The following is a 21789-nucleotide window of genomic DNA, read 5'->3' on the forward strand; positions in this document are numbered from 1 at the left end:
AGCTGTGGATCAAATGGAGTATCACGGAAAACATGGGAAAGCCAGTCAGTCAGTCCATCCCCTGCCCTGGGGCTGCATCAGCACTGCCGGTGTCACTGCTGCCAGCCTGCCTGCCTGCTCCCGGGGGCAGAGCTGGCGCTGGACGGGCAGGCAGGGCTCGGCTCCTGGGTGCGCGGAGGCTGCTCCTCCGTACAGACAGGGATTTCTCTGCACCCAGTCCACTAGAGCAGCACTGCTGAGCGTCATTACTGTTCTCCTCTCTGCAAGTGAGGGAAACAGTATAACATGAAACATGCAAAGAGAATAAAAATGGCTCTTAAACCTCCTCCTTTTTCATGATTTGGGTAACACAGAAAAAGGATATCCTGCGTAACCAACAGCATTTACAGGTGTGATTTTTAGACACTGGCCCTTTTTAGCAGCCACCCAGGCATCCACTGAACTGAAGCATCGTGAGTATCAACCGCTCTGTTCACATCCAGTACTTGTGACAAACTGATCTTTTTGGACATACAGCCAACTGAGAGACAGTCACGATCAAATCACAACTCTGCTGCATGCTCATAGCACATACAACAATTAATCTTGCAGCCATGCAAACTGTTCTGCAAATTGAAATCTCAGAGGCATAGCAATTACAATACCAAATTTATACCACATCTCTCAGTCAACTAATTGTACATCCAAAAAATCACCACTTGAATAATCTGAATACATTCACCTTTACAGCTAAAAAACCCACCCCACTACATGCTTGATCTCAACACAATTTTGAGTTACAGAATCCCATGGGAAAAAAATGCCAACCTGTGATTTCAACAGCAAAATTGCTTCTATCTAAATACAGCAGATGCATAATTCACATTGAGGTCTAACGTCGTGGTGTTTCCAGCAATGCTTTTTTTTTCTTGCATTCTGCAAAATAGGGATACTCCTATTACTGTCTGCAGCTCTCTCAGCCCATCTGCAGGAAGACAAGCCCTATATAAGACTACTCAAATGTAGTGTACATGTTCCCATCTAAAACAACTGTATCTGGATTTCTAATTGTTAGGAAACCTTTAAAGATCTGAAAATGAATCAGCAGACTTATGCATCAGGCTAATGTTTTAGAACAGCTAAGCTCTACAAAGCCACCGCCATAAGCACGCTTATGCTGTGGCATTTTGAGCTCTTTCGCACACACATGTTTCTTGACTTCTGTTTCCATCCAGTGAAGCAAGTTGAGGTGGGGCGCAATAGATTTGAATTAGTGACTTTGCAGCTGGTGTATTAAAGAAGGCCAAAATACAAGAGAATTTGTGTTTAAATTGCAAAGGGCGGAGAAAAAAAGTTATCGATGCCACGTGAGTGGGATCAAAAATGAATCATCAAGGCTGGAAAATGGCTAACCTCTGATCCCTGAAACCAAGAAATCTGTCTGCTTTTGTGTAGCTGCTGATCTAATTTTTTACACTTTCCCCTCTGCACAGAAGAGACGCGTTTCCATTACGTCCATCACAGCTAAACAATCAACGCCTGATTACTTCAAATACTTCACTCTCAGGGATGTACAATTAACCAGGCCCATATCTGACACTGCGAGGGGAGCACAGTATTTTCTGGGATTATCTGAAAAGTTTCAAATGTGAAAAACACAAATCAAATGGCCCAGAAGATAATGACAGCCAGTGCCCTGGCAGTTAGATAATGTGCGTGCTCCAAAGCAAGGCCAATTAGAAGTGATAAAAACAAATTTGAAATGTTAGAGCAAAGGTCAGAATCAAGCCATTACCACAGGCTTGATATTTTTTGTTCCCCAAAGCAGTCACCAGAGCCTGTTTCCAGAAAGTGAGCACAAATTCAAGCTTGCCAGATGACCACCCACCTATTACAGCAGATTATGATTTCTGGGCCATACAAACCTCGCTAATGCGGTGTGTGGAGAATCCCGGCACTATCTGGAAATCTCATCAAGTCTGTACCCTGTGGCCTTACTTTTCTGAATGCAGGGGCTGGTCCATGCTGCTTATAGAGAAGGCGTCATATTAGAGCCTGCTCCCCAGGAGAGTTTGCAGATGGCTTTCCCTCTGCCACAGAAGGGATCCTGCTACTTGCCATCCATCCCTTAGTTCCTGGCCTCCTTCGCCAGCTCACTGCAGCAAGGCACACCTGCTTCACCGAGGAGACAGTGGATGGAAGCAGGAGTCATTAGCTTGTAACTGGAACCACATTATCGCACAAGTAGCCACAATTACAAGCAATGCACATGGCTCAGACCCAGCCATTGTTGTATATCTTTACTGACCCTGGAGCAGGAAGCTGCAGAGAGGATGGAAATAGATTTTGTCTTGTCTCCTGTCCTCCTATTTCCTAAGGAGCAGCAGTAGAATAATGGGTTGCACTTACCTGATGAGGTGTAGCAGAAAATGACAGTCTCTTGAGCTTGTTCAAGTTAGCAATATGATATTGGGATTAACGTGCAATGTACATCAGACATTACCCATGTTGACCCACCCCACACATAGCAGCTGTCTCTGCTTTCAGAGCAGAGTGCTCTTGCTCTTCAGAAATACAGGGAAAGTCCAGGCAGAGGTGAGGCATGAAATAACACAGATGCTGTAAATTTGCTTACTGAGCCCTGGCTTCCTCAGAGCAACAAACCCAAGAAAGGAAGAAGAAAGCAGGTGGGTATCTCCAGGCATATCTATATGAGGATGCCTGTGAGAGCTAATCCAAATACATTTAGGGTGTAAATGTAAAGCTGATTAGTGAAACCACAGTAAGCTCCTATGTGGATATGCTCCTTCAGAGTTAAAGTAGCCATAATTCAATTTATTCATTTAGCTCATTTCCAAAAGTAAATTAAGGTAGAGTAAATTAAATTAAATCAGCTGACAGCACTTTCATTTTGAAAGGGATTGTTAACATGGACCCAATCTACTTCATACAGTAATGCAGATTATTTTCTCCTGCTGAGCCACCCATCAGGCACACTGGCTCCCCGGGCTAGTCCTGAAGTATTTTTACCACCCTCTGTTCAGGGACTGTCTGAAAGCAGGACCAAGCCAGAGGTGTGTTTGACTGTTTGCATGTGCTTTAGTGTGTGCTTGCTTAAATCCAGGGTAAAATCCTGCCAGCCTTTGCTCTGGTTCCCAAGTGCTTGACAAGGTAATTGTTGTAATGTGGAATTTTGGTGAGCCCTCTGCTGGGAGCTGGCCAAGCACTGCAGATCTCCCCAAACGGCAAATGGATCCTTTTCATTGAACCCACGCAAATGTGTCACCATTGAAAACCTGAAGGGTTTTCTTTAATGACAGCTACAAGTATCAAGAGTTGCATAAAATATGCAGACATGTGTGGGAGTGAGCTGACAGATTATAATTACCAATAGAGAAGGAGAAAAAACCAAAAATTAATTTTTGAGGCAAAACATATAATTTGCCTTTAAACCATAGTAGTGTTCCCATTACTAATACAATTTACAGCTCTGGAAAGCACACTGAAATTGTTTGACTCCTCAGCAGTTTGTTGGGTTTTTTAAATTTTCCTTTTAAAGGAGCACAGGCTAACATGGGAGGGTAAAGCAAGGGGTTTTTTAGACACTCATATGAGCTTTGAACTGTTTGAACAAGTAGGGAGCCAGGTAAGACAGTCTGCAAGATCCAGCTGCGAGGCAGCATCTCTGTGCTAGCTGGTAGGATCGTGCAGCAGTGCAGCCCTAGCTGGCCCTGCCGGTAACGTAAGGAAGGCTTTCAAACATCATTGTTTGGTCCCACTTGTCCCTAGAAAAGTGACAGAGCTATAGGGTGCCCATGGACCAGGTCCTTCCTGGTGAAATCCCTGAGGCAGGTTGCAGTCCTCCCTCCAAGGGAGCTGGGATGGCGATGGAAACCTGACCTTTCATTTTTTTCTTTTCTCTCTCTCTCTTTTTTTTTTTTAAATTCTTTTCTCTTTTTTTTTTCCCCTGCCCTCATTTAATTTCCACCTTTCTCTACAAATTATCAGTGGTTTTGCTGACTTTTCCCTGGAGCAGCACTGGAGGAAGGGGAAAAAACCATTTACTTTGCTGTATCTGCACAATTCAAGAGGCATTGACAGTAGTGTTTGTGATACTGGCATCGTTTTGGTGCCTTGGGACTTTCTGGGAGTCCCTTCACCTCCTCAGGAGTGTATAAGGTGAGCCGCTGGTGTTACAAGTAGCCTGGGGAGGTGAAGAGCCTGTGTGTGGGCAAGGGGAAAGACCAGACCCACGTATGTCTTCAGGATTGCTCTGGGGAACTTCTCCTTGAAGTCAGTTTTATTTCACAATAACAACAACAACAAAAATTTAAAAAAATACAGAGATGCTGCATTTGCTTTTAGTAGCAGTGGTAGCCTCTCAGTGTGGCTGAAATGTGCAGCAGAAATCTGAGCTGCCTCCTTGCCGATGTGTTGGTGGAGGTGGTTTGTTTGCCCCACACAGACACTTCACTCAAACCAATTTGCTAATTGGACTTTATATTCCTATACTGACCCATGCCTATGCCCTGTCACCAGAGCTCAAGGAATGTATGGCTCAAAGATGACCAGCAACATCTCCTTCTATGTGAGAGAAGCAATGAGAGAAAGAGAAAAGGTGCCCAATTTTCCTTTCTCTCCTTTCACAGCACTGCAATGCTCCTGTGCCCTGGAAGCTATGGAGTATTTCAGATCTCTGTTGTACTGAGATCAAATCTGGTCTAGAACATGTTTTTATGTTTATTAGACTCTGCTCTGCTCTTAGCTTCTGAAAATGGTGGGGGAAAAGATGACAAGACAGTGATTTAAGTCTGGGAGAAGTGAGCTGGGGATGGCCGCGAAGAGAGCCCCTGGAGAATGACAAGAAGCAGCCATCTATTTAAAGCAGATGGGTGGCTTCACTCCCAGCTCATGTCAGCCATCGCCAGGTCAAAGAAAGCACTACCGGGTGTAGGTGAAACCTCAAAAATCCTGAAAGCAGAGCTTCAAAGCGGAGAGAGCAGTTTTTCTGAAACACAAGAAGAGGTGGACTGGGAAGAACATCCCAGATCCAGTGGGACAGAAAGACCCACACACAGCAGGTGCCAGAAAGCAGCAGATCCCTGGGATGGTATCAGTCTGAGCCTGTAAGACCACACAACCTCTGGACCCAGCCCTTTACGGTCAAGGTGGGGCTCAAAACGTGAAGGGCTAAGTTGCCCGGGCAGAAGTGCCTCCAAACAGATTGTGCCTGTACACAAGACATTCCCCAGCTCCACCCAGCGTGATGCAGGTGATGGTGCCCACCGCCTCTGAGGATGACGGGACAGTCCCGTGGGTCTATCCAGCCTGTTGGATATGCAGCTGTGAACTCATACATCATCATTAAGGCTGCAAAGTCAAGCAGCAAAAGGAGGAATTGCCAGAGTAAAGGCTGTCAGAACAATTTTAATTCAACCTCCTGGCAGATATGCCTTCTGATGTGGTCTTTAATTACCTCATCACAGCCTACTTTTCCTTCAGCAAGACTGCTGTTTCATTCAGGGCACGACGGACAGGCAGCAACTAATGAAGGGCCAGTCAATATTTTGTCCTGTCCTTTTATTGTTCAGTGTGTGGCCCCAGGCATTATTTGCTGCATGCCATCAAATCCCTGCTCTTAGCAGAATTATTCGTCTTCTCCTGGACTTTTCTCTCATGTGTGTCAGTGCAGCAACTGTGAGCTTCCCACACAGGAAAGAATTTTTCTTCCAGCACTCCTGTGAGCAGAGAGCATGGGTTATACCCACATGAAAACGTGCTGCAGACAGAAGTTGCAGAATGCTCCAACAGGGAGGGCCAGGTGGGATTTTTCAGGGTACCCACGTTGTGTCTGTTCAAAGCCCAGCCCCCCTAACCTCAGCCAGAGTTGTAAGCACTCAGCACTTCTATAAATTGAACTCCAGTGTGTGCAGAAAATGAGAAACATGGAAATGGTGGCTCTCAGAGAAAAAAAAGTCACTGGTTTAGAGAGGCAGCAGCTCCTCTGCTGATGCTGTGCTGGAGCAGGGCTCTGCTGTGCAGTCAATGAACCAGAGTGAAATAACAGAGCAATGCTGCTATGGGCAAAGGGGTGGACTTAAGGCAGCGCAAGGTGACTGGCATTTGCAAATTTTTCAGCAAAAAATTCTGGTTTCCTACCTTAACCATTCTCTGTAACAGCTGTATTTTGCTTTCTCTTAGTCTCTTGCAAATTTTTCACCTTTTACGAAAGATTTTAGTGGAGGACATTTCTCACTTTCAACCCAAGCAATCTTCACCTTTACTCTGGCACAAGTAGAAAGAAATGAGCGCAAGACAGAGACTCGGCAAGTGGAAGAGCTCCCAGTGCCACTGGCAGCATCAAAGGGAGCCCTACTCAAATGCATTCCAGTGAGTGCAGTGGGAGCAGAATTTACTGATCACTGAGCAGCTTAAAAAAAGGACAGTAACAAGAAGGAGAGGAAGGGCATGAACCTTCATTGCCACCTGACAGCCCTTTCTACACTGCGCTCTCCTGCTCTGTGTCCACTTAACCCAACCTTAGAGAGATGTCTTTGTGTCCAGGATGGACTTCCCTGAGCCTCTCTGAAGCAGGTCGAAGTGGCAGCACTCTTTTCTCCAGCAGTTTCTGTAGGCAGCCCAGAGATCTCTTTTACTGTTAGAAATCCATAGGCCTACCAGCTTGTCACTCCAGAAGATGTCCAGCATTTTCAGCAAGGCTTTTAATTCATTAGCTCACATAGGAAAATATTCTAACCTTCCTGCCCTCTCCAGCTGAGTCACTGATGCTTTCCTATCTTGCTACAGACACATCACTTTGAGGAAAATAATTGCTTAGCATGCTGGTAACAACAGACATTATCTGTCTGAACCGGGCATTTTTGTAGGATCATGAGGTCTTCCCATGCTGAGGGCTGCCAGGCGCGTTAGGGTTACTGTTTGAAACAAGTCCTGACTTTCCCTTGCAGGCTGTGGGAAACACTGCATGGCCACTGGGCTGGGCTCCCAGGGAACTGGGGGAAGGTCAGAGGAAGCTCAGTTTACTTCTCTGCAACATGCTGATACCAACATAAACACTTCCTTCTTGAAGATCTTTCAGTCAGATGTGCTCTGCAAGTGTTTCAGGTTGTTGCTGTTTCCAGGGCTATCATTATAATACGTTCTGGCTGCACTAATTCCCTCATACAGAAATTGTTCTGCCTGTAGTAGGCTGGGACAAAGCAGCCAATTAGTTATCCCTTACACGTTTATTAACTCTGCAGCTTTCTTTCAATGAGTATGTGGAATCTGGTAATGTTTTAATATATTTTCATAAACTGTGGGCACAACATGTCCTGTTTCAAGCTAATAACCATGCCACATAATTAGTCCTGATTACACAGATATTTAGTATTATTTTACATATTCCAATCCTTTCTGAGTGCCACTGCCTAGCCAAGGCATATTTAAAGCCACAATCATCTCCCCTGTGTTTCCCAGCAGTTTGCAAGATTTTCTTGTGGACAGGTTTGCAGTTAACACGACAGCTTCAAAGAACAATTCCATTTCATTGACGTACGTTTTATATATATATACAGGCTCTGATCAAATGTCAGGTGGCAAAGCCCTGGATACAAATAAAAGGCATTTGCCTACTTACAGGGAAAAGCCAGTATTTGAAAGCTATCAGGAAATTAACAACATGAATCTTTAAAAATCTATTCCTTAAACTTCTGTTGGCTTTCGTCTGAACATTTACCATATTTAGGATTTTACTGCAAGGTAGCACTCCCCAGACAAAAGATCCCTCACCCCATTAGACTCTGGTGGAGGAACGAGAAAAATTTGCTCTGTGCAACCTGATTATAGATGTGTATCTTTCCCTGCTGGCATGGCTGTCTCTATAGAGATGGACATGGATATTTGATATGATTAAAATGCTTCAGTTACCACTGTCCGTGGTTCTTTAATTTAAAATGAAAAAAGCAAACAAACATTCTTTTTGATGAGGTAACTGAATGATGCTACGGAAAAGCACTTTGCTGTCAGGTGGTAATTAGGTTCAGTAATAGTTGTGGGTTTTAGCCTCGGAGGCTGTGGCCCCTGGGAGTCTGAGAGAAATGATACATTCAATTTCCAGAGGAGAGGAAGATGCTGGATGTTTTTCTCTGCTAACCCTGCAGGTCTCTGCAGATAAGAGCATTCAGAACTGCAACGCTGACAATCCTCCTTGAGCCAGCCTAAACTGTTGTGTCAAGATCACGAACAGAGGAAGGGAGAAGGACTCAAAGCAGGGCATTTAAACACCTAAGGCAGGCAGCCTGGCTCTGACCACATATATAAGGAACTGCCAGAATGGCTGCACCGAGAGGATTTTTAAAGGCTGCGGGAGGAACTCCAGCAGTCGCTCTATGGTCTGGGCTTATATTTGTAACATCCATCTTATCTGTCCCTAGAAAATCTTCAGTAGGAAAGTGTTCCTTTGCAAACAAGAAACTGTTCCCACAGGTACCTTTTTAAGGGCGGGTGGGAGGTGAGGGGAAAGTGGGGAGAAGAAGGGAGTGAATTTCAAGGCTCAGCTGCCTCCCTTGGCAATTTGGAATTGGCTTTTCCACTGCAAAATAGAAATTGTATTTGGTTGTGCTATTAAAAGTTGAAACCCAAATGAAACGTTCCCATTGGCCCAAATGCATTGAATTGGAGATTTTTAGTTTGGAGGCATTATTGCTGTTTTCTCGGAACAGAGACAAATTCCAAATATGGTGCTTCCCATGAAACAGGAGCTCTGGTTCCTGCTCTGCTCCCCTCCTCATGTTTTTAGACAGCTTTGCCTGTTCAAGGAATGATGGTTCTCAACAAACAGTTGACACTGAAGGGACACGTGGCCAACACCAGACAGAAGGCCAGCAGCACTGCCAGATTCAAGCTTGGGCATTTCAAGCCTTCTGTTCACACCTTTGCGCATTGCTCACTGGTGCCTTACTTCATGTCCAAAAATACTTCCTTTTGGACAAACATCCACTTATCTGGTTTTAAAGCTGGAGTAAAGACAGGGTGAGAGGGGATCCCCAAGTAAAGGCTCCCATTTGGACTGGCAGAAGGAACCTGCCATCTGGCTGCCAGCACTGCAGCAGGCCCACGGGGAAATGGAGAACCCTGCCTTTAGCACAGGCTTGCTGGTAATTTCCTGAAGCACTGAAAGATTTTTCACTTCCAGAATTAAAACTTTTCAAAATAAAGTGGGTCTGATTCTCCTCTCTCTCTCGGGAGATACATGAAGGGTAAGTCCGTTAAAGATACTGGTGTGAGATTGGTGTACAGCAGACGGAATTCAGGAAAGATATCAATATCTCCCAAATCCTCTTTTTTGGATATTTTTTCAGACATAAACCAGGTATCTTTCCTGATCATAAATGCTTTATTTCCGAATGGAATTTCAATAATATAAGCACAGTTAGACTAACACACTTATTATAAAGCCATAATGCAGTAGCACTGAAGTTTAGTAATGAAAGGTATTAAAAAGCAGCCCTGCTAAAGCAAGAGAAATTGCTTTCTGACCTACCGGGTTTTAGGAGTAGGTGCTAGTGGTCTCTCCACCAAGGAATTCAGCCTGTAGTAATCCAAGAAAGTCCTGGCCACATTTCTTCCAAGCTTCATATCTGTGAGGTTTTAATTAAGGACAATTTTTTTGTTTTAATAATTAAAAGTAATAATAAGAAAAAAGCAGAGTCTAAAGGTAAATTACTCCTATTTAATGCATGAACAAGTTTTACATTAACCATCCCACAGTGCTCAGGCTTCAGGCAAAATGACTTGCACAAGCAGATAAAGTGGGGGTCATCTTGTTTGCTTCTTGTTTTCACAGGCAGATGCTGCATAAAACTGCAGACAAGAGGAAACAATCTCCCTTTCCCCCATTCCTGGCTGCAGATCCCGGTGGTTGTCATGAAGTAATACACTAGACAAAAGGGGCCTTACAATTTCCACATTCAGCAAAAATAATTACCTAAAAGTGCTTGGCTACAGGCAGTATTTCTGTGCTTGCATCCAGGAAGCAAGGTCAACAGTGTCATAGTATGAACCAGCCATGGACCAGTGCACAAACTCAAGGTTGGGATTAAGGCTGTAGCCCTCCAGATCTTTAGCGGTGCCCCCTCCACTGTCCTGGGAGGATATACTGTTCTTTAACTCTGTTGTATTCAGGACTTGAAATAGCGATTTTGGCACTGAACTGGAAGGACAGCAGATTACCTTAAGGAGGTCAGCAGTAACTCCAGGGGCTCTTCTCACTAGCCACAGTTCCCTCTTCAGCTGAGCCCAACACTAGGGAGGTGCTGCACCTCGGAGCTGCCACCGAGACCTTGCAGGCACAGGAACCAGACCTTCCCGAAGACTCATTTGCCTAAAAGGAAGCTGAATAACCTGCAAATGCATTGAAAAACCATATCCGAGACAACAGGTCCATGGGGTAAATTTCCCGCTCGTGTGAAATGTCAGCACTGGGTCTGCCTGTTACAGAGCAGCGCCTACTTATCACGTACAGGGTGATGTCCAACTGGGAGAGATGGAATTGATGCCATTATCCACAGCTGTATTACATGGGCTGAGGACTCCTTTATTTGCCTTTTTCGAACTGATGCCTATCCAGGCTACAACAGCCACACGCTTTGCCAGTGCAGTGACCCAAATGGTCATCATAATGGCCTTTTCAGGAGCGCTGATGCAGTAGCTAAGGTGGGTACATCACCTGGGGAATCTAAATACACCTCTGCCTCCGACACCCAGCAGTTGAGGAAAATAAACTGCTGCTGGGTTGTTTGGTGTGCATGCGTGCATGCTCTGCTTTATCAATAGTTATCTGCTGATGTTTCCATTAGAGGAAGATTCCAGAAGTGCAGTGTCCCAGGGGCTTCCAGCAGTGCCTGTGAAGATGCTAGCTTCTAAATGAAGCTTTTATTACCCGCCCACTTACATTAGACACATCAAAACAAGTGAGCATGAGACATCAGGTTCAGGCATTACCGTGAGATCTCTGTTTATCATTTATTTATTTATTTAAAGGGGAGGTCGAACTGATTTGACTTAGTCTTTAGCTCTAGTTCTGCAAAAAGCCAGCCACCAGCTCCCCTCACACTGCAGCCAAGCCCAGTTCTAGCGGCTGAGGATGACTCCTGACACTGCTTTGCTCTCCAGTGATCTGCTCCCACTTTTCCAGTTCCCACTGCTGCGCCTAGGGATGGTCACATGGATGTATCCCTTCTCTTTCAGGGTCTACCCTGATATTATCATTGCGATCCTAATACCATATGTGCTGCAGGCATCTATATTCTGCCACCCAACAGTACAGCACAGCCTGAACAGCTGGTGTTCACGGCTGTTGTCTGTGCGGACAGGGATAGTTGGTTGTGTGAAACAGCACCGGCTGTCTCAGGGCTGCCGCAGTACCCAGCAGCTCCCCTGCAGCCTGCCAGCACTGACGGACGAGACAAACTGTACGTGCATGAAAGTTCAGAAAGTTAGAGACAGCTTAAAGTTTCATCCATTCACGGGAGGGCAGCGTTGGCTTTGAAAATGTTTTGTTATTGTTATTGGAATTTGGGGATGGCTGGGGGTAGTTTGGTTTCTGCAGTTGTGAACTCAAAGCAGCGGCAAAGGTTAAGAGTTCAAAGTAGTCTGAGGAAGCAAGAAAGGGGAGAGGGCTGTCAAACATTTAAGGGATTGAGAAGACTAACATAGCTTGATCTTGTCATTTCTTTCATTTACTCAGCACTTTAAAGACATAAAGTAGTAATTGGACTCAGTAAAGTCTCTAGGATATTTTGTCAGTGCCAATCTCGGAAGGCTCCTCTGCCAGCAATGGCCCTGCTGCCCTTTTCTTTGTCTCTCTACATCGCTTGTGTTTGCACAGTGGGAAACACCTGACCTGCGTCCTGGGGGAGGAAGCCCTTAGCTGAGAGCGGGTGCAGCTGAGGAAGTGGCTACACGAGCTCCTGCGTGGTACCTTACAACTCTGCCTTAACCATGACCTGGAAGAATCCAGTTCTGCTGGACTTAGGCCTTAGGAGCACCTTTCTAAAGGTAAGGACAGTTAACCACTGGAACAACTTGCCTTAGCACATCTGGAAATCTCCAGACCAGAGGTCTTGAAGAACAGGTTAAACCCACAGCAGACATGAATGGTTTAGGTTTAACTGGTCCTGCATGAAGTTTGGAAAAGGAAGTATATAGAAGAGCCTCTAAGGCTACTTCACCCCATTTTTCTACAGTTCTTACTATGTTTTGCAGCCCATACAGACTTCATGTTTGCTAAGATCACCAGGAAAGGTAAAGGCATTTTGAGGAGCATGGACACCCAGGTAGGCAGGCACTGTGAAGACACTGGACATGCACCCCTGTGCCACATGCAGCCGCTGAAAAGTCACAAAATGGGAACAGCTTGCAATCAGCACTGGTGGAAAGAGACTCGAACCAGCATGGAATAGAAAATGTGCATGTTGTAATACTAGCCTCTCGAGCCATCCCACCCCCTCAGTTCTGCCTGCCATCTCAGTAAAGGATGAGCAGTTTCTGCCATGGAAGTCAGGCACTCGATGCATAAAACCTGAAGCAGCAGTAAGTCTCTCCCTGTGGCTGCCTAGCCTGGGCAAGGCATGGCCTGACGCGCTCAGCGAGTACAGGCAGCATGCATGTGCAGAAGAGATGGAGAAAAACAAATCAAGGCAATAACATTTGCATTTATGTGCAGGTGCATGGAAGACCCGGGCTCTACTTTGGCCTACAGTATGTCGTGGGCATGAAAATAACTGCAACTACAATCAGAACCCACTTTTGCTGAGTGGTTTGTTTGTTTGTTTTTCAACCAGCTTCCTTTCTGCAATCACACATGCTGTGCTTTTGCCCACAGGAGCTCCCTACCTAGCTTGAACTGCGCTTGTTGGAAAGCCATTTCCAAGCTGTTCCATCACAGAAGCCCAGCTTGTATGAGACAGTAGAAATCCATTTGGGAGAGCCATGGTGGAAACATCCGGGTGAGCCTTCACCTTTAATAGCATCTGCAGTTCCCTGTCCTCTCTCTTCCTTCTCCACAGACTCGTTCCTCCGTGCTCCATATTTCTGCCTGGAAGTGGAAACCAGTGTGCCCAATGCCCCTCCCGCAAACGCCATTCTCACAGCATTCACTCTTTGAATGGCATCAGCGGTTTGGGGGAGATTTCAGGACAGTCTGCTTATATAGAACTCTGCCAAATTTCACAGATGTTAGGAAGTTCAAGAATTATGCTGGGCTTTCTGCAAAATCCTCCGTATTTAGGATCCCACCATGCCTCACACCCCAAAGCTTCCAGCCCTGATAAGAAAAGAGGACAGAGGAGTGGGGAACCTCACAAGCCGTTACTGTTTTTCAACTGAGAAGATTCATCGTTCCTATTGCAAACAGCCTGCTTAAACTGTAGCCTCTAGAAGCACAGACACAGCCTTGTTCTGTCTGTGCATGGAGGCAATAAAAATCTCAATTTGGAAACCAGTTAGCAGTACAAGTCATTATGGGAGGTACTAAATGTTGCTGCTTTAATAGCTCACTGATCATTTAATAATGTCACTGCTGCAGAGCATGGTGGCACCATTCACTCGCTTTTGTTTTGCTTTTTGAAATTCAGGGTCATTTCACTTTCAAGTGAGTGGATTATCTCTCTTTCCCCCTTTTGCCAGACACTGCAAACTGCTTTAAATAATTAGAAAAAGGATGGCTCCTTCAAGTTCGCCATCTCATTTTCATAAGGTCCAGTGTCATTGCTTTGGAACAGGAAGAGAAGCTGTGGTGGTGGTAAGGATTTGACAAGGGCAAAACAGTTAGCAGCTCCCACTCATCTTTGATAAGTCCTGTGGGGTCTCTGCCAAGCAGATTGGATCTCTGTTTTTATGTCTCATCTAGAGGACGGCACCTCCATCAATTTGAAACACTGCACTGGGTTATTAGCTTATGGAATCTGTCCAAGTTTAGTCCTAAACAGGATTTGAAATCATGACTATTCAATCCAGAGGCACCGCTGGCCAGATCCATGCAAGTCTTTTGTTTTAGACGAACAGCTTTATGTTATCCTAAAGACAGACAGAGAAGAAGAAAAAAAAATAGGAAAGGGAGAGAAAGGGGAAGGAAAATAAGACAGAAAGAGAAAGGTGAATCTTTAAAGGGGAAGGAAGATAAGAGAGAAAGTGAAAGGTGAATCTTTTTAATAGCTCAAATTAAAAGCCAGAAGTAGTTCTTTGTTTGACAAAACCGAATTCTACAGCAAATCTCAGTCCAGCACAACAATCCTGTTATTTATGAAGAGTGTTATTTTGTGTGGGAGAGTCCCAGATGACTGTGGTCAGCTAGCATACTGTCAGCTTTGTACAATCTCAAGAGAAATATGGATGAGGTTTTGTCATCTGTTTATAACAGCTTCCATCAATGGATGAAACCCCTTCCTGATTCCAACAAGAGTTCTAATGGAAAATGGCATTACAGGGGTTTAACCCACCATGTTATATCGCACCCGGCCTGATCAGAACGAGTCCTCTATTTTAGCAGAGCTGTTTTCACTAGTTTCTCACTTGTCTTATTTCAGAGGGCTGACGCTGTTCTCTAATAAATAAGATGGGCTGCCCATATCACATCTGGGGGGGGGGCACTTTGAGCAAAGTGTAATTGAGGCAATATAAAGTCCTGGTGGCAGGGGGTGAGGGGCTATTTTGTGGCTTTTCATCACCATTTAACACGGTGCAAGCCTGAGGCTGATGATGCATCCTTCCCTGAGACTGTCACTCCAGGGGTACAAGGTTCACAATGTCTAGTATATCTGGTTACCTATTTCAAAGTCATTGTCAAAGGAGAAAGCATCTAAAAGGGGGTGTGGGGAGGAGGCAGGACTTGCCCAGTCCTCTTTACTGACTTTTCGAGAGAGCAGGGCCTGGCCAGGCAAGCACTTTAAGCTTCAGGCTCTCGGTTTTGCAGGGCTGCAAGGTGCATGTGCGCATGTTCTGGGGAGAGTCTGCCACCTCCAATGGGACCGAGGCGCAAGCGTAAGAACCAGGCTCGACGTGGGAATTACTGGTGACACCCTCTTGGCAGGTCAAGCTAGGGAAATGCAACCAGACCATGCGGCCTTAAGATCTACAAATGCTCTGGCCACAGCCAGCCTGGAAATAGCAAAAGGACACTCCCCAGGGAGAGTATTTCTGTTCCCAACAGCCTCAGTTCCTGATCCCAAATGGGACAGATGTTTTTGGAAACGACATAACAGCAATGACAAAACTTCACTTTTATTCCTCTTGTATGTTATCAGGGAAGGAACTGGGAGGAAAGATCCCTGAGTATTTCAGGCTTTCAGGCCTTTGTCCTGAAATGCTTGATTGTGGTGGAAGAGATTACAAAGACTGAAGTTGTGTGCTGCTTCTCCCTGAATAATCAGAGGCCTGTAATTTTCTGTCCTCTGAAAGAGGAGGTTGGGGAACAGGTGTCGTGGAGAGCAGTGTTTTATCTCTGCCAGAGGGACGGTGCTGCAAGGATCACGTTGTACCATGAACTCATTTCAATATCAGCTATCGCTTCTGACCTTCTCATGAACTAAACTGAAACGAGCCGATCCCAGCTAACACCTGGACGTGGTGAGCAGAGGGATCCTGAGGCAGAGAGAGAAAAAGGCAAGAAGGTGGAACTGCTGCACAGGAGTCAGTGCCAGAACAGAGCCAAACACTCCTGATCCTGCCAGAGTGCTGCCATTGAAGGGCAGCAGAGACAAGGGGAGCAGAGGGGAGTGTGGCGGAGCGGCTGTGTACCCCAGCTCCGCCTCTGCAGCACAGCAGCACCACTGAAGGAACCACCCAGCTGAATGCATTTTGCTACTGATGAAAGCCTCCATGCAATACAGAGCTGCAGAGCTGCTGCCACATGTGGCCGTGAAGGAGGAGCAGATAATTCAACATAGGATTCAAGAAACACAGCCAGGGAAAGGAAAATCAAGCTGTCCAGAGCAAGCACAGAAGCAGAGAGGATTAAGATGTCTCAAGACACTACCAAAGTAACACTGGGAACACAACAGGGCCACTGCACATTTTTACCTCTGAATCCACAAGCCATTTACCAGCGCTACGAACACAATTTTTTCAGTGACATCTCTGACTGCCGCTCCATTATCCTAATGCCATCTTCACATTGCTCCATGAAAGTTACATTTTATCCATCTCATGGTCCCTGTACACCAATGGGAGATGGAAGTGGGCCCTCCTGTAAATGTAATCTGGCCTAAAGTAAAAAACTGACCAAAGAAAATGGAGCACTGAGTCCTGATGAGGTTATCTAAGGGACAGGGGTCAGAACCAAGCTGACAGCTGAAAAAGAAAAACCCAGAAAGGGTGAATTTCGGCACCAGTGTATTTTCATTCATGAAAATATTGCATCAACATTGCTCTATGTGTTGGTATACTTTAAAAATTAGATACTTAAACCCTGATTATAACAGCTTCTATCAAATTGTCCCCAAATTTATTTGGGTCTGCATTTACTGGTCTCACATTAAGATCTGACAGATCTTTATTTGGAGTATCAGGAGAACACTAGGATGAGTCTCTTCTTGTGATTTTTAGTGTTTCTGAGCTTTGCTATTGTTTAAATCTGGTCTCTTGCCAAATCTGGGAAGGAGCCCTTGTGGATTAGCTGACCTCAGCTCTTTAGACAGTCAATGAAAATTGCAGAGCTGATTTTCTCTGATATACTGAGAAGGGATGAGGAGAGGGGAAGAAATTTCCAAGTGAAAATCCAGCATTCACAATCTTCTCCTATCACTGATGAATGTTCTCAAATGCACAAGGGAAAAAACAGCATGAAAAGTTAAGTATTGACAGTTCTTTTTTTCAGCTTGGTTGGAAATGCAAGAAGAGTACAATACTTTCCAATTCTAATTAAAACCCTCAAAATACACTAGAAAATCATGAGCAGAACTTTTTGAGGATCCTCTTAGTCCCTCACATCTCAGCCCAGAAGCATGATGACATCCATTTTTCCACGTCTGAGAGTTCCCATTAAACATTCCGCTCATGGCTTTATGCATAACATTCACCACCGCCCAAACAAAATTGGTTTCAAGGTAAATAGTAGAAAGAGTGTCTCAACACACGAAAGTGTAGATAAACCATTTTTCATCTCTAAATTGTTGGAAGCTCATGAGCTGTATAAATCATAACTGGGCATCAGTAAATCTGTTGCGTGCTGCGTTTTTCCTCTTTAGCTGCAGCTTGCATTTTTAGACAGGGCATAGTCTATAGCTTTGACAAGAGCAATCCTAAAAAGAAGAAATTAAAGAAATTAAGACATATGAGGGTTGTGTTCCTTTGTGACATAAACCTGCATATAACTAATTTTAAAGTTTTTTTAATAGAGGAAAGATAAAGAGGGTTGCAGAATGCTGACAGTGATTGCAGGACTTGTAATGATTTTGGGGGACCTTTCTCCTCTGGCTGGGGTACCCCAGGCTCTTGGGTGTCCAAATGCAACTATTTGCACTTGGAAGCACAGACACTTGCTCTCCAGTGTCTGAGCAGATGCAGAGGACCTCCTGGAACCTACCTTACATCACCCATCTGGAAAAGAACTCAGTCCAGTGGCTATTAGATAGTTTCAGTCAAGGTGCCTCTTCCCAAGGACCTGCTCAAAGACCCACTGGATTTCTCCCGCCTTCAATCAGTCTTTGATAAGTCCCTTTAAGACAGGGCAACATCTGCATTCGTAGTGGGCAAACTGCAGTAAGAGACAACTTATCCTCAGGAACTGGCTTAGCTCCTCTCGCAGACTGTCCTGGGAGGAAAAAGGACCATGGCCTCAGAGGCTGTACCTTTAAAAACACTTGCAGTCTCCAAGTAATAGTCATGCTTCAGTGTGTTCAACATTTTGGCTGAGCTCAGTACAAAATGCAGTGATTTAAAGCTGGGAGATCAGGCGGGATTCAGCAAATTCAGAATTATTTATTTCTTTACAGCAGAAAGTCTGGCTACAGATTATTTACTGCAAATGGGTCTGTTTGGGGGAAGGGAGGAAGGCGAGAGGGTAGGGAAGGGGCAAATTGATTGATTGAAATTTTTCAATTAAAACAAGCAGTTTTTAAAAAAGATTTAAAGCTGTATGGAAAAGTGGGAAATAATTCAAGAGTCTGGAGCCCTGCTAAGTGCAGGTCATTGAGATGAGGATGGGAGGGAGAAGAAAAGAAAATTTTATTCTGCGGGAGAAGGGAGGGAAGAAAAGAAAAGGAAGAAAAAATATCATTATCTTTGTTTCTTCAGCTATGTTAATTTATTTCTCTCCCTGAGTTATCTCCAGTATCTGCAAGTATTGATTCAGAGTAAGGCACAGTGGAGTACGCTGCAGGCAACAGAAAGCTCTGCTGCGAGTGGCGCATTTCCAGGGCTGACAGAGCACAAAAAAGATCTGGGGATTGGTTTTGCAATGGGAACTACGCCTGGCCGAACCAGAGGCAGGGCACCTGCTCTCTCTGCAAGGACCAGGCTGGGCTGGGATGACAGAGCAGGTCCAGCTCAAGGGATGAATCAATGATGAAGGTGGGTACTTCGCTTGGGACTGAGTGGCACTAAAGAATGAGAGGACAGAGTCAGATGAAGTAACATGAGAAAGAAGGGGCATCAGCTCATGAGTGCCAAGACCTCATTTCTGCCTACATTGCTGACTCGGACTCAAGGGTTACTGCCACGCTTAAGCTCAGGCTATCTGCTGTAGTGGGGGCATTCTCCCCAAAGCAGGGACACGCATAAGCCGGGACGGAGCTCTCTCTGCATCTGTTGGACACGCCTCATCTGTACGTGATCACTCCAGAGTGGTATTGGTGAATAGGAAGAAGCAGTAGGCCGAGAAACTAATGTAATTTTTGTGTTTGTAAAAAATTGTAAAATATTACTGTAATCTCTACACCCACCCCCAATTAATTGCCTCTTTTCTATTATAATTCCCATTCCCAGATAAATTTAGCTTTTTCTAAAACCTTTGATTTTTCCTTTGTGTTTTACATTCAAGCTGGAATGCAGTGATAAGGCACTACACATATGTATATTTAATCTACATGCACACAAATATAGTTATATATAGTCCTGCCACAAATAATACTCCTCTGACTGCTGTCACAAAGCCCTTGCTAAAAAAGCTACTCACCCAAGCTGGCTTGTTTTCCTACATCATGTTCCCTGGGGAAGGACTGCTGGCAGCAGCGGGTCTGTGTCTGGATAAAGATGCTGGAAAGGTCTGCAGCTCTCCCCTTCTCCACTGCCTGTCTCTTCCCCTCACTCCTTTGATGGGATGGAATAAACCATTGCCAAACCTCAGATTCACCAACTCCTCTCATTGAAACAACAGCCAGCTTTGCTGAAGTGGCTGGAAGTACACGGCTGTACAGTCAGTGCAGGAGTGGCCCTTGATTTACAAAAGGGGAATCTCAGAACAAGTGCTTGCAAGGGGATACAGCATTAACTGGTGGGCCAGCTTTAGAGTCACTGCTTTCCCTGGTGAAAAGGCCTTTCATAACAACACGCTTGTGACCATAATTTAACCAGCAGCCCCTGGAGTTTATGAGAGACCTAAGCAGCAAACTTCACATCTCTCCATTTTCCAGAGTGTCACGGCTATAAAAATCACTTCCCCTTCAAACTCTCCGTACCGTGGTGCGACCTTGCCTGCTGCACTGCTCCTTGCTCTGGCACAGCGCCCATGCAACAAAATGAGAAGCTAGATTGAGTAACAGTCTCAGTGGTCAGAGATAACAGGTATAGGAGGCGGTTTGGGGGGTTTTCGTTTGTTTTGGTTTGGTTTTTTTTGTCGGTTTAGGGTGCTTATTTGTAAACTTAATTCTTTTATATGACTTCTTTTTTTTCCTTTTAAACCTTCATGGTTTTTGAGGCCACATCCTGTTTTGCTCTCCCACTGTCTGCTTCTGTTGCCTATCTCTATCTCCATATTACTAACAAGAAATAATTCCAAGAGCCCTATTTGCCTCTATTCACAAGTTCCAGTATCACCTCTCTATTCACAAATTCCAGTATCACCTGGAGAATTCTTACTGATCCACAGCTCAGGTGGCATAGCAGCACCAACCTCTGCATGACTTGGAGCGAGCTCCTCCTCCTCAGATTCACTTTGGACACTGAGGTTCACATTGAATCACTGGGGAATATTCACCTGCGGGCTCCAAAATATGTTTGCTGCTGCTGTCAACCCTTATGCAGAAGACTGAGGTTGTCTGATGCTCTTCACTCAGCAGCCATTTCTGGTCACAGCAAAGCTGGATGTCGGAGCTCCCAGCTGCCTCCTAGGCTCGCGCAAGAAGCAGTGTTTGGCTGTGGAGTCACAAAGCTGAGTTAGACTCTGCCGCTCCTCAAGTTGGTTTAATTTCAGCTTAATTGTCTGGTGACTTTAAGGGCTTTGGAAAGAATGAGCACAGGTCCAGACAGCCCGAGGAGGTAAAACGGAAAAGATTTGTGGACTTTGGACTACAGAATAGTGAAGAGAGTGCGCAAATAAGTAAAAGCTGCTGTAGAACAGGATAAACTTTTCTGCATCTCCTGGTGATGGGACAAGAAACAATGGCTTTAATTTACAATAAAACAGATTAAGATTAGGTTTTGGGGGAAGCTTTCCAGTGATAAGACTAGCAAAGCACTAGAAAAATACCTCGAGGAGGCTGCAGCTCCCCAACTTAAGGCAGAATTAGGAAAACAGCTATCAGGAGAGGGGAAAGTAGAAGAGATCCTGTTTGAAGAGAGAGTGGGTAGGTGAAGGGTTGCCCCTGTAACTCAGTTCCTTAGGTCTAGATCTTATCGTATAGTAGCACTCCCCACTGGGGTTTTTCCCAGTCCTTGGCAAGGCAGATATGACAATTCTTTGCTCCTTTTGCACAGCGGGGAAGAAGTGTAAGGGGAACAAACTCACCCTTTTGTAGCCCACAAGCCCCAAAAGACCACTATAAGCATCTCACCACACTGGCCTGGCAAATGAAAATTCATCCCCTCCTTAAAGGTACTATGTGCTACCATCTTCAGCTGGACTGAATCCCGAGTCCCCTGCCTCACATTCATCTGCTCCTTACTTGTGAATTTAAACGCTGTTCTTTAAAAGTCCCTCTGCCTTTTGCTGCTAATTAAAATATTGGTTGCGCTCTGGCTTGCTTTTCCAAGAAATCTGGACAGCATTGCAGGCAGTTCAGACAAACAAACAACCAAACAAACAGAATCCATTAGGAACTGCCACTGCTGACTGTCGCCCTTTCACATACATCACATTGAAAAGGTTAATGCTTCCCAAAAGGGGTGGAAGAGACGGGCGGAGGGGAAGGGCAGGAGGGATCCAATCCTGAGAGGACCAGATGTCAAAGATGCTCAATACTGCACAGAATGGGCTCCCCCGCGAGCAAGGCAATTGCCCATCCCTTGGCAAAGCTTCCCTTTGAGGGATCTATAATTTATTAGGGAAGGTGGAGTGCTGAATAAATTGTGCATAGAGATGAAGCAATGATGATCGCTAACTCAAATCCCTAGGAGCTTGGCATTTTCAATCTTTAGCTCCCATTTGCGTCCCCCCGGTCCCTAGTAAGTAAGCGAGCCAAAGAGCTGAATATCGACAAAACATAATGAGCTCATTGAGATCTAAGCGTTGCAATTAGCAGGGTGGAATGGAGCAGAGGGGCTGGGAGGCAGACTGTAATTATTTATAATGTTGATAATCACTTACATGTAGTTAAAAATATAAATACATCCCAAAGCTTGATGGCATTAACTACCCTTCAATTAGCTCCATGC

The 21789-nt window shown here is 45.1% G+C and overlaps 1 protein-coding gene across 1 annotated transcript in view; it reads right to left on the reverse strand.

Moving 5' to 3' along the window:
- Positions 1–21789, reverse strand: part of LOC121095490 (BEN domain-containing protein 5) — a 964914-nt gene that overhangs the window by 5146 nt on the left and 937979 nt on the right. The window contains exon 12 of the mRNA XM_040610380.1: positions 9524–9620. Within this exon, the coding sequence (XP_040466314.1) occupies positions 9524–9620 (97 nt within the window). The remainder of the gene's footprint in view (positions 1–9523; positions 9621–21789) is intronic.

This window comes from Falco naumanni, chromosome 11, assembly GCF_017639655.2.
Source record: "Falco naumanni isolate bFalNau1 chromosome 11, bFalNau1.pat, whole genome shotgun sequence".
Classification (NCBI taxonomy): Eukaryota; Metazoa; Chordata; class Aves; order Falconiformes; family Falconidae; genus Falco; species Falco naumanni.